We start from the raw sequence: 17439 nt of genomic DNA, 5'->3' as shown, positions 1-17439 counted from the left end.
GTTAAAAATAAATAAATTTTAAAAAATTAAAATAGTTTCCAGGCTTTCTAAAGTTTTTTTCTTTTTTTTCTTAAAGGAGGTCAAAATCTTTGGGTTTTTTTCTCTTAGTGCCTCCTATTTGACTGTTTTTTTTTTTTTCATAAATTTATTTTATTTTTGTCTGGATTGTGTCTTCGTTGCTGTGTGCGGGCTTTCTCTAGTTGCAGTGAGCGGGGGCTACTCTTTGTTGTGGTGCGCGAGCTTCTCATTGTGGTGGCTTCTCTTGTGGAGCACGGGCTCTAGGCAAGCAAGCTTCAGTAGTTGTGGCAGGGGGACTCTACAGCGTAGGCTCAGTAGTTATGGCGCATGGGCTTAGTTGCTCCGCGGCATGTGGGATCTTCCTGGACCAGGGCTCAAACCCGTGTCCCCTGCATTGGCAGGCGGATTCTTAACCACTGCGCCACCAGGGAAGCCCTGACCATTTCTTTTTTAAAATAAAATAGCTTCATGATATATTCATTTCCTCTTATTTTTTGCTAGAATATGGAACTTAATAATAATGATTCCAAGTTTAAAAATACTCTTTTTTTTTAAATAAATTATTTTATTTTATTTTATTTATTTTTGGCTGCGTTGGGTCTTCATTGCTGTGCACGGGCTTTCTCTAGTTGCGGTGAGCAGGGGCTACTCTTCGTTGTGGTGCACGGGCTTCTCATTGCAGTGGCTTCTCTTTGTTGCAGAGCATGGGCCCTAGGTGTGCGGGCTTCCGTAGTTGTAGCATGCAGGCTCAGTGGTTGTGGCTCACGGGCTCTAGAGCGCAGGCTCAGTAGTTGTGGCGCACAGGTTTAGTTGCCCCACGGCATGTGGGATCTTCCCAGACCAGGGATTGAACCCATGTCCACTGAATTGGCAGGCGGATTCTTAACCACTGAGCCACCAGGGAAGCCCTGACCATTTCTTTTTTAAAATAAAATAGCTTCATGACATATTCATTTCCTCTTATTTCTTGCTAGAATATAGAACTTAATAATAATGATTCCAAGTTTAAAAATACTCTAAAGTAACATTAGAGGGACTTCCCTGATGGCACAGTGGTCAAGAATCCGCCTGCCAATGCAGGGGACATGGGTTCGAGCCCTGGTCCAGGAAGACCCCACATGCTGCAGAACAACTAGGGCTTTGTGCCACAACTACTGAGCCTGTGCTCAAGAGCCCACGAGCCACACCTACTGAGCCCACGTGCTGCAACTACTGAAGCCTGCACACCTAGAGCCTGTGCTGCGCGACGAGAAGCCACCACAATAAGAAGCCCGTGAACCGCAACGAAGAGTAGCCCCCGCTCACTGCAACTAGAGAAAGCCCACGTGCAGCAACAGACCCAACACAGCCAAAAAAATAATTAATTAATTAATTAGATTTTAAATTTAAAAAATTTAAAAATTAAAAATAAATAAAATAACATTAGAGAGGGGGGTAGAGGGAAAGGCATCACCTTATTGGGAAGGTAAATTTTTGCTGTATCAGTTTAACTGAGAAGAAGATAAGATTGAATTAATTTAGATAAAACTGGAAGTTAAAATTAATACATACTGTAGAAGCTGTGATTATAATGACAAAAGAAACCCCTTCCAAATTGGCAATCTATGACGTTTTAAGAGAACAGAGTATCTATAGGCAAAAACATGAATTATTTGTAAATCTAACAAAACTTTAAGCAGGAAAATATGCCCTTCCTGCCCTCAGGATCTATGCACAGATGTACAGGATTTGTATGGGGGGAACAAAGATGGCTAAGAAGTCAGGCTATAAGTATTTATCCTGGCATGAAAATATAAACCTCTGAAATTAAATGCAGAGGGAATAAGTCCTTGAACAATCCTGTCCTAGGCAGACAGTTATTTTTACTGTAAGGTGGATTATTTGGGAAACATTTACACAGGGTAGGAAGAATTGGGAAGTAGAAGAAAAAATGCCCATGGAATAAGAAGAGTAAATAGATCAAAAGATTGAAAAAGAGGGTGAGGAGGCTAGGCTAAATAAACTCTCAAGACTGCTTGTGGATGACAAGGCAAGGACATATAAAATGGAATGATTTCATAAATAAATAAATGACTGACTGTAAATAAAAACAGTCTTCATATTGAAAAGATTTCTCATAATTCCATTTCTTACTAGATCTGAAGATTTAAATTGGCTAGTTAGAACCCAAATTTTGGCTCGGCAACGTATTCTATGTGGACCAGATGTGTCATTAGAAGCGATGACGAAGAGCACCATCTAGTGGTTTTTCTGGTAGTGAAGAACTCATGCCTGGGAGTCAGGGGTCTTGTTAGAATTCTTGACTGTTAAATTCTGTTACATGTGGTTGGTAGCAGTGGAATGCAAGCCTCTAGAACCAACTGCCCCTCTACATTCATCACCCCACTCTTATATAAGGTAGTATCTATTCCTCTCCCTTTCTTGGAAAAGGAGCAAAGCAGCCTAAATTTGATACCGTAAATGCCATTAAAACCAGAACAAATTCAAGTAGGCAAAAAATAAAAGAGCATCCAGCTTACTTAAAAAAAAATAAAAGACAAATATCCTCTCATACCATCGACATGATTTTGCTTGAACCCTTTTATTTTGGGGTATGGACCTTTTTCAAGGCTAGAATTAGAGGCCCTGGGGTCATAGCCATATACATACAAAAAAATCTATAGAGACTTTCTTTCTTTCTTTCTTTCTTTTTTTTTTTTTGAGGTGGGCTAAGCCTTTATCCAATTGCAAAAAGACCAAGGCCTTCAAACCTAGAGATTCACCTATTTCTCAATAAATCATCACTGAAAAAGGTACCATTGCTCTTCAACCTGGAGCTTTTCTAGTGCTTATGAATTTAGGATGTTAGACTCTTAGGAGTCAATAACCTCAATTAGGTATTTGTGTCGAATATATGAAAAAGTACCTTCTAGACCTATTCTGGGTATCTCAAATCCTTCTGATTGCCTGATGCTTTGGAAATGTTATTTTGTTAGGGATGTGAAGGATTTCTGATACCTTTATAGGAACTTAAGAAGACACTTTTATTTTTTCCTCTATACTGTTGCATTTGTAAGGTGCCTTCTGATGCGACCCAATATATGAGGTGCTTAATAAAACAAAAGCACATACACAGATTTAGAACATCAGCTTTATGCCAAGCTTGGCAAATGCTCCTCCAAGAAGTGATTTCTCTTAAACTTATACAAAATCTGTAACAGGATTAAAGGTTCAATGTAGCTTTGTGGGGGGGCAGGGGCTACGTTTGCAATTCCGCATGGAATGCCTTCCTGACTTCTCCAACCACACAGTTATAGTAGTATTATTGGTTATGGTCAAGTTAACCAAAAATGTCTACTTCATTCATGCATAAGCCCTACCTAATATTCTCAATCAGTACAACTTTTTATCTAAATTAGGTCTGCTTCTTATACTCTGTCACAGTACCATCTACTTTTCTAGAATTTAACAACTTATAATCATATGTATTAGTGCAGTCATATAATGAATGCCTCCCCACTGGGCCTAAACCCAAAGAGGGTTAGGGGCTTTTTCTGTTTTGTTTACCACTGTATCCCCTAAATGCCAAGTACTTGGTAGATATGAAGGAATTAATGCATGACTCTAAAGTACCATACTCTTCTTCGCCTTAAATTTTACTATTTCTGGGACTTCCCTGGTGGCGCAGTGGTTAAGAATGTGCCTGCCAATGCAGGACACAGGTTTGATCCCCGGTCCAGGAAGATCCCACATGCCACGGAGCAACTAAGCCCGTGCACCACAACTACTAAGCTGACATGCCACAACTACTGATGCCCGCGCGCCTAGAGCCCGTGCTCCACAACAAGAGAAGCCACCGCAATGAGAAGCCCACGCACCACAATGAAGAGTAGGCCCCGCTCACCGCAACTACAGAAAGCCCACGCGCAGCAATGAAGACCCAACACAGCCAAAAGTAAATAAAATAAATTTATAAAAATAAACATAGTCATCAAATATGTGAAGAATTTTTATAAATGATCAGTTATATCTATATCAAGAAGTTGAATGGTCTTGAAAAAAATTACAGCAGCATCAATTGGCCTTAACCTTTTTTTTTTAAAGAGGCAGCATTTTATGTATGTATGTATGTATGTATGTATGTATGGCTGCATGTATGTATGTATGTATGGCTGCGCCACGAAGCATGCAGGAGCTTAGTTCCCCCTGACCAAGGATCGAACCCGTGCCCCCTGCAGTGGAAGTGTGGAGTCTTAACCACTGGACCTGCCAGGAAAGTTCCTGGCCTTAACTTTTTGATAACAAAGTTAGGAGAACTCTAGAAAAGCAAATGTAGATTATAGAGACTTCCTGATTTGTTAATTTGTTCATTTATGCAACAAATACTCTAAGCATAGCATTCTGCATTGGGTGCTGACAATTATAAATTCTATGTTGAATTTAACTATCTATCCTAGATGATTAAATCTCTTCTCTTTCCTCTCTCCTCTTCACCTTCCTCTCCTTTTCTCTTTCTTTTTTTCCCTCTTCATACCACCCACCCCAACCATGGGATGTATTCTTGGGTCTCTTCTACTATGTGAGTCTCTGACTCTAACCACCTAAATCATATCAAATTTACTCATTCACTAATTTTATGTATTCCCTCCTCCTCCTTTTAAAATGTCTGAAATCCATCTTCTTCTCTTCATTCCCACTGCCCAAAGTCAAGCTCTTTCTATCCTTCACAGGAAAAAGTTCAATAGTCTTTTAACAGGTCTTCCTACTTGTAGTACCTCTCTCATTTCAGTTCAATTTCCACATGACACAGAGTTAACTTTCTATAATACAGACTTCATAATGTCATGGTCCTGATTAAAAAGCTTCAATGGATCTCTATTGCTTATTAAATAAAGTCCAAGCATTCAGAAGTCTAACTTTTCTCAGCCATATCTTTCAACACTCTCAATCATGCATCTTGTAGTCTAGCTATACAAGACCGTATGAAGATTCCCTAAGCATTCTCTCATCACAGCACTTTTGCCTATGCCATTCCCTCTGCTCAGAATGCCCTTCCTTGCTTTTGATGAAACCTGACTCATCCTTTAAGACTCAAATTTCACTTCTGATAGTCAATCTTTTCAACCCCATGTAGGATTAATACATGCCTAACCTTCTCTACAAGTGATACATACTTCTATAAAGAATTTATGTTCTACTACAGTCATTTACATGTTTGTTTCCTCCCCATCTAGTATGTGAGATCTTTGAAACCTGATTCATCTTTGATTTCCCAGTAATAACAGGTAGTAGGTTCCCATTAAACATCTGAATAAATGAATCTTCCCTACAAATCAGTTGACTCTACATGGAAAAAATTCAGGTACAGACTGAAATTTGAGCTCAAGCCAATTTAACTCATAAGTATGTGTGTCACAAGGAATACCACGGAAAAGGGCACACATTGTTTGAAAAAATAAGTGGGTACAGGGGCTTCCCTGGTGGCACAGTGGTTGAGAGTCCGCCTGCCAATGCAGGGGACACGGGTTCATGCCCCGGTCCAGAAGGATCCCACATGCCGCGCAGTGGCTAGGCCCGTGAGCCATGGCCGCTGAGCCTGCGCGTCCGGAGCCCGTGCTCCGCAACAGGTTCAATCCCCGGTCCGTGGCAGAGGCCACGGCAGTGAGAGGCCCGCGTACCGCAAAAAAAAAAGAAAAAGTGACTACATAGATGGATCAGTGCTAATTCTTTCACTACCAGAAAAAAACAAAAACTAAAAGCACATGGCTGAATGATATGAGGAACTGAACTATTCTTAACTTTCTACCTCCCCAACTTCAGCTGGTTGTGCTATTTGTTTCTACCTGCAGACTGACATTTTAAGGCCTAGGAAATATATGCATAATGTTTTTACAAAGTAATGAGGATGGAAAAATAATCAAACCAAATTATAAAATTTAATTCAGAATTAAGGCCATTCTTGATGCTTATATTTGATGTTAGCCTCTTATTGCTTAAGTTCTTTGACTTAAGCCTTTCTTGAGTTACCCAAGATCTTTGGTCATTTTTGGTATCTAGTTCCTGATCTCTGCTATCTAACTTCCTTGGACTCTGGATTTCTTACTAGTGTAAAACAGACTAGTAGGATTTTATGTTAATCCCACAAACCAGTCACAGACGTTTTTTTTTTTTTGGCTGCGTTGGATCTTTGTTGCTGCACGGGGGCTTTCTCTAGTTGAGGCGAACAGGGGCTACTCTTCGCTGCAGTGCGCGTGCTTCTCATTGCAGTGGCCTCTCTTTTTGCGGAGTATGGGCTCTAGGTGTGCAGGCTTCAGTAGTTGCGGCACGTGGGCTCAGTAGTTGTGGCTCGCGGGATTTAGAGCACAGGCTCAGTAGTTGTGGCACACGGGCTTACTTGCTCTGCGGCATGTGGGATCTTCCCGGACCAGGGCTCAAACCTGTGTCGCCTGCATTGGCAGGCGGATTCTTAACCACTGGGTTACAAGTATAAGTGCCACCAGGGAAGTCCCTGGTCACAGACTTTTAAGTAATAGTTTCTGAGCCTCTTGAAGGGAAAGTAATTACTATGAATCAATATGGGTTTATGAAGAATCAGAGTAGTAACATTTTCTTCTTTGAAAAACTAATTAGACTGGTAGATGAGGAAAATTCAACGGCCATTATTATCCCTATATACCAGCAAGGCATCTGGCAAAGTTGCTCATAACTTTGAGCTATGATTTAGATTCAAAACTATGAATTAGATTCAACTAGGGAATTAGCAACTGGCTGAAGAAATCCAAAGATACCCAAGATTTTGAATAATGGATCTAAGTCAATATGAATAGATAGACCCGTGTAATGTTGTGGTTCTCAAACTTTACTGTGCATCAGTATCACCTGAAAGGCCGACTCAAAAAGAAATTGCTATGTCCTATGCCCAGAATTCGCAATTCAGCAGGTGGGGTTCAAGAATTTACATCGCTGGGACTTCCCTGGTGGTACAGTGGTAAAGAATCCACCTTCCAGTGCAAGGGACGCGGGTTTGATCCCTGGTCGGGGAACTAAGATCCCACGCGCCACAGGGCAATTAAGCCCGCGCACGCGCACCACGACTACTGAACTTGCGCACATCAATGAGGGAGCCTGAGTGCCGCAAACTACAGAGCCCACGTGCTCTGGAGCCCGTGCGCCACAACTACAGAGCCCATGTGTACTGGAGCCCGCGCGCCACAACTAGAGAAGAGAAAACCCATATGCCACAACTAGAGAGAAGCCCATGCGCCACAAACAAAAGATCCCGCATGCTGCAACTAAGACCCAATGCAGCTTAAAAAAATAAAGAAAATAAACAAATAAAATAAAATAAAACAAGAATTCACACTGCTAATAAGTTCCCAGATGATACTGTTGCTGCTCATCTGGGAACCATGTTTTGAGAATCACTGATGTACTATATATCAGGATACAGATATCAGGTTTTGTTCAACATTTTGCTAATGACCTTGTTAAATAAAAGCATGATTACAAACCTGCAGATGATATTAAATTTTGATATAAAAAGATCTCAATAGGCTAGCTGTGGGACAAATCTTAAAATAAAATTTAATAGGGATAATCTTAAAATCCTAAAACAAAAACTAATCATACAAGTATAAGAAAAACAAAGCTTGACAATCACACACAAAAAAAGAGAAAGATAAAGAGATTTTAGAATGCTACAGCTTCAATGATTCGAGAGTATACTCTGGTAACCAAAAAAGGTAATAACAGTTTGGATTTTACTAATAAAGTACAAAATATGGAACAATGTATTTGATAGTCCAACTACATATTATACTGGTTCCATCACACCTGGGTATCTCTGTATTCAATTTTGGGTGTCAGACATTAAACAGAAGGCAGTCAAACCAGTTTGTTCAAAGAAGAGCTTTGGACCTAAAATCATTATCACATGAGAACAGTAAGAGGAATTGTTTATCTCTGGTCTTCAGAAGATTCAGAAAGATATGAGAGCAGTTTTCATATAATTGGCTTGTGGATGAAGACTAGGTTTTCTCTATATGATCCTAAGTGGAACTGCCACCTGTAGTTATCAGACTGCTTACTATACACAGGTGCCCAGCTGAGGAGAGGAGTGGGGAGGGAACAGGGGCTGAAATCTAGCTCACATTTCACTTGATAAGTCATGTGCCTTGGTGGGGGTGTCCAGCTGGAAAAAGGGTAAACTTTTTTCTAATTCATAGAAAGGGGACAACACTGGAGGACTTTTTCCCTTCAGTGGGAATATCTTTTCTAATTTGCACAAAGGCACAATATGGACTAGTGGTGACTCTAGCCCTAACGCAGAACTAGGTACATTAGGAGAAGTTTAGAAAAAACAACTGCAACTCAATGTGAGAAATTGACAGAGTAATATATTAAATGCAAACTCATTTTCTGAAGAGTAGTTAATCTCCCAAATTAAATGTTCAAGGAATAGCTGGACAACTACTTGATGGGGTTATTTTAGAGTGTGTTTCAAGGTAGAGGAGTATGTGAGTATGTCCTACTAGGTGGGTGGTGAAACTCAATGGTTGTTTAGTTTCCAGGATTCTACATCTGAACTATCTGCCTGTTTTCTCCATATCCCAGTTGATTCTTAAGGCATCCAGATTCCTTCTCTTCACAAATTTACCATACATTCTAGCCTTCCTCTTACCTAGCCAAATTCCTCTTCCTGTCTCCCTTTCTTCTCCTTTCTCTGCCCCAATGTGTAGAAAGCATACACACAGCATTAATACTGAAAATAAACCTTGTATTTTAAAAAATTGCTTTCTTCCAGATTAAAAAACAAAAAAACAAAAACACTATTTAAAATAGGGATGAAGGGAATTCCCTGGCAGTCCAGAGGTTAGGATTGCATGCTTCCTTTACAGGGGGCACAGGTTCGATCCCTGGTCAGGGAACTAAGACCCTGCAAGCTGCGTGGCGTGGCCAAAAAAAAAGGGGATGAAAACTAAAATTCTCTGAACATATTATTAGAGAAAGCTAAGTTTCATTTTTAAGTGATTTATATATCAATCACTAAAAGTCATGAGTTGGGGAGTAGATAATTCTTTTGCACCAGAAAGAGAGTGGAATAGACATGAAAAATGTAATGTCAGGGAATTCCCTGGTGGTCCAGTGGTTAGGACTCTGAGCTTCCAATGCCAGGGGCCCAGGTTTGATCCTTGGTTGGGTAACTAAGATCCCACAAGCCTCGTGGTGTGGCCAATGGGGAAAAAAAAAAATGTAATGTCAATTTTTATTTGTTCAGTGAGTACTGAATGCGTGATACTGTATTAAGTAATGATTAAGTAATATTTGATAAAAATTAAGGAGCAGAGCCAACCACAGCCATAATCTTATAGGAAGCTGAGTTATCTTTTGTGGTTTGTCTTTGAGTCCTGGTTTCTCCCTTTCCATATCTATAGTACCAGAACCTTGGCCCCCATCAGGCTAGGGTTTATTCCTCTTGTACTTGACCCCAGACATCTTTAACTGAGTTATACCTTATACTTAGGAATAATCTCTTCCAAGAGATTAGTCTTTTAAGAAAACATCAACATCTTAAAAGCAACCTTCAGTAACTCCACCCAAATAAGTAACTAAAGGGAGAAACTGTCCTATGATGTAACAGAGAGGCAAAGTTTTGTGTTTTTTGTGCCTTTCTCTAAGTATAGTTAGGCTTACTCTTCATGGAGAGGTAAGAGGACAGAGAAAATCTCTAGGTACCTGAAGCTGCCTAACCAAACAGTAATTTCCATTTTTTAACAAAAATATCTAATTGAGAAGACACAACCAAATACCAATAAAGGGCTCAACCACCCTCAAGCAATATTTATGTAAAATGTTTACATAAACATTATCATACTGAAATGATCTCATAAGACAACTTTTTTTTTTCTTTTGGCGTGCGGCACAGCTTGTGGGATCTTAAGTCCCTACCAGGGATCGAACCCAGGCCCTTGTAATGAAATCGCGGAATCCTAACCACTGGACTGCCAGGGAATTCCCTCGTAAGATAACTTTTAAAGAACTTTAAGAAATCAGTTTCAAATTATTTGTAGAATGAATTAACAATTACTTTGAGTTAGAAACATTTTAAAAAGTGCTTTTTGGGGCTTCCCTGGTGGCGCAGTGGTTGAGAGTCCGCCTGCCAATGCAGGGGACACGGGTTCGTGCCCTGGTCCGGGAAGATCCCACGTGCCGTGGAGCAGCTGGGCCCGTGAGCCATGGCCGCTGAGCCTGCGCGTCCGGAGCCTGTGCTCTGCAACGGGAGAGGCCACAACAGTGAGAGGCCCGCGTACAGCAAAAAAAAAAAAAAAAAAAAGTGCTTTTTGGTAAGTATTTTTGTAAATACAAGATAAATATCATTTTGTAAACGATAGTTTTATTTTGAGAAAGAAATATATAAAGGTTTTCTAATTAGAGAAAATTAGAAATGCTTTCTAGGAAAAGAAAATGAATCCTCTTCCCTAGGGAAAAACTATCTTTCTTTTGCTTTGTAGATCAGTATTTCTCTTTTTTTTGAAGGAAATAGGTGGGTTTTTTAAAACTTTGCATTTCTTTTTTTGTGTAATAAACAATTGATCTTGATATATATAGAAGCAGACAAATATTTTTTATTTGTTGAAAAAAAAATCTGTCACTCCTGCTTCAGGTGAAAGCCACTGACATTTAATTTTTTAACGTCTTTCACAGAAAATATATTATTGCAAAATCTGCCCAAATAAATATTTTATAATCCTTCTTGTGCCCCACTGATTTTCAATTTATCAACAGTGGTGCCTGACTAAACTGTCAACCAGGGATTTTTATCATTTAATCAGTGTACCATTCATTTGAAAGTAATGCAAAAAATTGTTCCATAAACTCATGTTCTGTATAAGGGTAACCTACATCTAGAAGTATATATAACAAGGCGAATAACTAAATAGCACATTCAATTTTGAAGATGACTGGCTAATGTCAACATTAGATTATGGAATCTGCTAACTTGTCACCTAAAGAAAATAAAGTGAAAAACAATGGTAAAGGTAAAGACTTGAGAAATTCTTTGGGAAAGAGAATCAAAATTTCAGAATATAAAAGAAGCTTCACTTGGAATGCAGGGTCCTAAGATTATTCTTTAGCAGGTATCTGAAAAGTTATTTACAGGAAAGTAAGAACGACAAACTTGGAATCATTTCATTCACTTACTACAAACCTCAGGAGAGTCCTGGCAAGAAGACAAGAATGACCAAAAGAAGGAATAAAGGAAAAAAAATGAATCATAAATGTATCACCTTTTTAATTATCCAGTCTGGATTGTCACTTCAGTGCCTCTCTAGAGCAGAGGTCCCCAACCTTCCTGGCACCAGGGACCGGTTTCTTGGAAGACAACTTTAACATGGGCAGGGGGGTGGGGGTGAGGGGGGTGGATGGCTCAGGCGGTAATGGGAGCGATGGGGGGCGGCAGATGAAGCTTCGCTCGCTCGCCCGCCGCTCACCTCCTGCTGTGCGGCCCGGTTCTGAACAGGCTGTGGACCAGTAGCGGTCCGCGGCCCAGGGGTTGGGGATCCCTGCTCTACAGGCCCTAAATATGAAAGTGAGATATTTTTCTCTTGTTGAAAAGAAGTTGCTTCTAAGGCTGCCGAAAGTTTAACTGAATCAGGCCTCTTCCCTCCTTTATGAACTATCCTACTATATACCATTTTTTCATATAATTTAAATATAGATTCTTAGAAATGCATCAGATTTAACCAATAAGGTACTTACATTCACACTGTATGACATCTAAGTTAAATTGCTGAACGGCTCCCATGCTTATCTGTTTTAACTCACTGTCCAGGAGCATCTGCATTAATGATGTTGACAGATGCTGGCAGGCTGACATGCAAGCAGTCTGGGCAACTTTCCCCTGTTATACAAATATCCAAACCAAAAAATAAACAAACAAACAAACATATAAATATATCATCGTGTATCACAAAAGTTATATACATGGCATTTTTTGGTTTTTTTTTTTTGGTAGAATAGTAATTATTGGCCTTTCTCTTTCTGTATTCTGAGTGGCTGTCTTTTAGCATAGGAATTGAAAGTAATATTCTGTTGACTTGTCCTTCTCAGGATATAAATATCATTAAAGCTCTAACTGCATGCAGAAAAATTAAAGTACAAGTTTAAAACCCATTATTTATTATTTCAGATCTCCTGAAATGCCTCAAGTATTTTTAAAAATGCACATTAAAATATGACATTTGTGATATAAAGTAACTGTCATGTTGACAGAACATTTTATTCATATAATGCTCTTTAAGCTTTCCTTTATACAGTTAACCAAGAATTAAAGAAGTTAATAGTGTAATTTATTAGAATTGAAACTATACCTAATATGCTTTATAATATATACTTCGATACGTAATATATAAAATATACTTTATAAAATATACTTTGAGTCATTAAGTCCTTACTTCTAATAGGAACATTAGTTTGTAGCACAGCTTCAATTAGGAGGGAAAAAAAGAAGCTTGCATACCAATATGATTTCACAGTCATTTACAGATCTTCATTTAGTTTTAGAAATTTTTAGAATCATCTGATAATTTAGAAATATGTAGTTAATTAGCTATAAATACTTGTGGTTGTCTTTTAGTATATATATCATTATATTTTCTACTATAATAAGCTCCTAAAACTCTACATGAATTTTGACTGACAGCCTTGATTCAGGCTGTATCTTCTTTAAAATGATAAAAAATAATTTTAAATGTTTAGCCTCCAGATTACTGGGATCACAATACAATATTGCTTCTAGTATAAATTGTTCTTCTAAGCAGGATTTTTATTTCAACTAAAAGTTTAAAAGAAAATATTACAAAAACTATTTTAGGTAAAGTTTTCTAGTGTAATGCTGCTCCTAGTATGGTTATCTCCAAACCACAAGTATGTGATTTGGTGATGGATTGACTCCCATGATAGGATTCAAAGATCTAGGAACAGGGTTAGAAATAACGACATTTGGAAGATGTGCCGTGTTCTGCCTCGTTCTCATTAACAAATATTTACCCAGAGATATTTGATAATTATATATTTTTCCTACTTATCACAAAGGCCAATAAATCTATAAAATCATGAAAATCTTCCAAACATAAATGCTATAATAGATACAAAAATGTTTACAGAGGGTTGATCTGTTAGAAAAGTAAGAAAAAACATAAATACATTTTCAAGTTTACTAGAACAGCTGTTCATTAAGTTACACATTTAAAGTCAGACTAGAAACAAGCAACTTTTATGAATCTTTTATGAGTCTTCAGCATGTAGACACTATGCGCAGTGGAAAAACTGTGCATCTGAAATGGAATGCCAATATCTATATCAAAAACTTTAGAGATAAAAGCTGATGCAAACAATATATTTGACAGATACTGATGAACTGCCAAAAAGGAATGTAACAAACAATGCAAAACCCAGCATGCTTCAAGACCCCCCAAACCCAAGAGGAATTAGTCTAGGAGACATGCAGCTCCATTCCCCAAGCAGAATAATATCAATATGAATGAGGGGCAGAGGGAGACAGAAAAAGAAGAAATCAATGGCATGTAATTTAATTACAGTGTAATAGGCTTGAGAATAGTTAATGGAAATGTCATTTTGACCAAATGGAACAACTACTGCATTTTAGTTTAATGTACTTCTCCATCAAATCAGCTCCATGTCCTATTTACGTTGCCACTATAATGTACTAACTGCAAAAGCAGATTAATAAATTACCAAAACAATTATTATTACATTCATTTCATAAACACATTGCATAATGTTAGTAGTATTATTTTAAGGTGATCTTTAAATTTTAACACAGGTTCAGATGCTACAAATGACTATGTAGCAATAGTACTGGAGCCAAAATGATGGTACTAGTACAAAAATTCAGGCTATTCCATAAATTTGGTGGATATATAGGTAATGAAAACATATGTGTGTGCGCATGCACACGCACACACACACGCACACACACATGCGTTTAGCTTTTTGTTTAAATAATACATGTAATAATAAAATCTTAATATAAAATTTCCTTTGATTATGCATATTAAATACAGGCTTATTGTTCTCAAAGATAGAAGTTTAAAATATTTGTAAAATATTCAAATGGAAAATTCTTTCTTTTTTATAGCTCAAAATTAATATCAAAGGTTCAAATCCTTTAAATATTTAAAGTTATATTCTATAAGATTATACTTTTTAAAATGTCTACTTCCTGATTATAAAATGTGAACAAATATTCTTAAATTTTATCTATTACTTATTTTGAGACAGAAAATTTTAATGTTCCAGAAACTCGCACATTCCAAAAACCTCTCTGGCAATTCATTTTTGATGCCTGTAGCCCTTGGTACACTTTTGTATAACCAAAACACCCCTTTCTGAACACTATTTTGCTATTATTGTTGATCCTTTTAATACTGCATCACTTTCTAGAACAAAAATAATCTAAGTACTTTTACAACTATCTTTAAAAACTAGCCTTTTTCATTAGAGATGCTCTGGTTTTTAATATTACAACAAAGGCAAAATAATTAAGTGAAGTGACTGAGAAAACACAGCACATTTAATATCAAACACCTAGAAATTTCTGCTGTCCTCATCTGAAAAATTAATTGCAACTATTATTAACATTCTCCTCTTTAACAACATAAATTTCAGTAAATAAGTAAAAACACCTGCCAAACTTTTAAAGGTAACTACTTTTTTACCCTGATCTAACATTTTGCTGAAAAACAACTTGTAAAGAGAGAAAACCCTTGGACAAACTTCTTATATTTCAAAGGAACTTGTAAAAGAGAATCTGCTGACATATTAGATCCTTTTTGCATTACTCAAAAGCTTTTCTTCTAAGAACAATTGTGGTAAAGAGACATTTGGCTCCTAGGAAATTCCCAAAGGGTCAACCATATGCATCCTTCCATGGCACCTTCACAGTGCTGCTTTCTAGATCCATGTCTCAAAAGCAGCTTTCATCATTTACTTGTGTGTCAGTCAATATGATTTATGGACTGCATTCAACAAAGTCAAAGCATATAGAATGAGAAATATGACTACAATCTGCTAATTTGTTTTGTATTGAGCCACTTAAGAGTCAAAGACCTAATGTCAGACTGAGACCAGCAACACAATTAACCGGTCGGTGACAGATTCATCCATCCTCCCTGCCAGGCTGTGCCAATCAAAGACAGCATGAGGTGACATTTGGTGAAATCAGTAAGAAAACTCATTCTCTAAGTAACCTATGTGAGACCTTGATTGACACTTTTTGAATTTAGTTTGTGGAACACAGACACTCTACCCAATAGTCCCTCACTGCAAGCTGTGAAATAAAGCTTTTAATGCCAATCACAGGAACAATAAACCACAAACCACCAACCCTCAGTTTAAAAGGAATCAAGAAAACACATCTGTTTGTATGTCAAGCCAAATTTTCAAAATAATTTACTATTATAGATTAGACTAAAGATACTCTGCTTCCTTTGAAACGTCATAAAATGACATGGTAACAAAAATACAACACATTTTATTAGATTATAGCTCAAAACTGTTTTGGTTTCAAAGTAATGTTTTGATAGATCTACTCTCATATAATAGTAGGAGAAATGCAGAATACTTAAAAACTAATTTGACACATTTAAATTTTCATTTGAAGTTTTCATTTCTGTCTCACCATTCTCTTATTTCAAAGGCCTAATAAAGAAGGAAGGTTTGATTTCAATAGTACTTATTTGAAAGCATTTTTCAATGCTGCTTTCATTCTCTCAAATACATTTAACATAAAAATGTACTCTTGAAATCACAACCATTCTTTCTGCGTTGGTCTACTTTCCTTAATGATCCCCGGAGAATCCACTTTCCTTTATTTATACCCCCACAAAAGATCAACTTGGCACAAAAACCTACTTTTTATTTAAATTAAAAAAATAAAGACTCAGAAATATTATGTGCTGTATTTATTAATCTTTAAATTGATAACAGGTTTTGTTTTAAAAGGTTATGTAACTCTTGTCAGGAAAAACTGGAAAATAAAATCATGGTCAATTTGAATATTAAATCTAACATTGATAAGAAAATTTATTAATTCTGATTCTATGTGGCTTTTTAAAGTTGTTATTAATTTTTAAAGTTATTTAAATAAAAATAGTAAAATACTGCTATATTATTCAAACTTACTGCCTCTCAGTTTGCTTCATGAATTTCAGTTATGAGACCATGAAATAGCCTTTTCAGAGGGAAAACAAAAGACGAAAGGAAGTATTTTGATGAATTGGTCAGTCTCCTAAAGAGCTACAATTTTTAGCCTTTTAAAACACATAGTCCAAAAGAGTGAATTCTTTCATCAAATATGGAGTAAACATTAAAATTAGAAATAAATTCTTAATTGAAAAATGATGCCTAGTTGAAAAGTAGACATTTTAATTTAAGAAATCTATTCTTCTTTCTCTTTTACATAAGAATCACTAATTTAAATTTTACTATATGAAACTACATTTACTCAAATGTAAAGAACGTTATTAAGTCAGGAAAAAAATTCCTAAAACATGAAAATTTCTCCAAGGTGATTTCACAAATGCACAAAGATTCCTTTACCTAGTAAGTTACGTTTTAAACTATTTTCTGGCTGAACACTCTATATAAAACTGAAATTTCTCCGATTCCCAATACTACAGAATAGATGAGTTATAAAGGTTTAAATATCAAGATGAATTCCTTTAGTGAGTTTTAATAATAACTTTAACACTATCTTGAAGCCACAGTTTTGAGATTATGCCCCCAAAATTCATAGGTCTATCAAAATATACTTATTCTAACACCCCTAACATTCTCTAAAGTACCTCCTTTACACCTCTCTATTCCTCTCATACTCTCTCTGTCCTCATCTAAGTAGCTCTAGCTCCCAGAGAATTGGGTATCACATCAGTTAACCACAATTCCCATAGTCAATTATGAATTCCCTTTTTCCCGTCTGAGGCTTTTCTCCTCTAAACAATTCTCAATCATAAGGATACAAGACATAACATAAAGGCTTGCTCTTGGGACACACACACACACACACACACACGGATTAAATAAAATAGAAGTATCGCAAGGTTGGAAAAAAAATTCCCCAAACTTGGAAAACTTCAGGTCACTTGTAATATATGGCACATTTCTATTTCATGCCTTATCCCAGCTTCCTTATCCCAACCATAGGTCTCATCAAACTTTGGTGGCCTTTTTCTTTTTTTTAAACAATCTTTTGAATGTGGCCTTTGATGACACGTAACACCCAGATTTTTAGCTTTCTGCAAGTATCATTGTTGCTGTCATGGCAGTCCCATGACATCTTCCAACCCCTCCTAACTTTAGAAGGCAGAAAGAGAATGCAGGGACAAGTAGAGCAGTGAAAGTCTAGAAGAGGTCAAGGGT

At 37.1% G+C, this 17439-nt stretch overlaps 1 protein-coding gene across 6 annotated transcripts in view; it reads right to left on the bottom strand.

Moving 5' to 3' along the window:
* The window catches only part of EXOC6 (exocyst complex component 6), a 193197-nt gene that overhangs the window by 41089 nt on the left and 134669 nt on the right, over positions 1-17439 (bottom strand). For 4 of the 6 annotated variants that reach the window (XM_089897932.1, XM_022569330.3, XM_089897933.1 and 1 more), the window contains one exon: positions 11758-11899. The exons of the other annotated variants lie outside the window; for them this stretch is intronic. In XM_089897932.1, coding sequence (XP_089754058.1) covers positions 11758-11899 — 142 coding nt within the window. The remainder of the gene's footprint in view (positions 1-11757; positions 11900-17439) is intronic. 6 annotated transcript variants of the gene reach the window in all.

This window comes from Delphinapterus leucas, chromosome 16 (assembly GCF_059928025.1).
Source record: "Delphinapterus leucas isolate spDelLeu-1000000601 "Yukka" chromosome 16, BTC_Dleu_Yukka2, whole genome shotgun sequence".
Lineage (NCBI taxonomy): Eukaryota > Metazoa > Chordata > Mammalia > Artiodactyla > Monodontidae > Delphinapterus > Delphinapterus leucas.
This window is presented reverse-complemented; position numbering and strand designations above follow the sequence as displayed.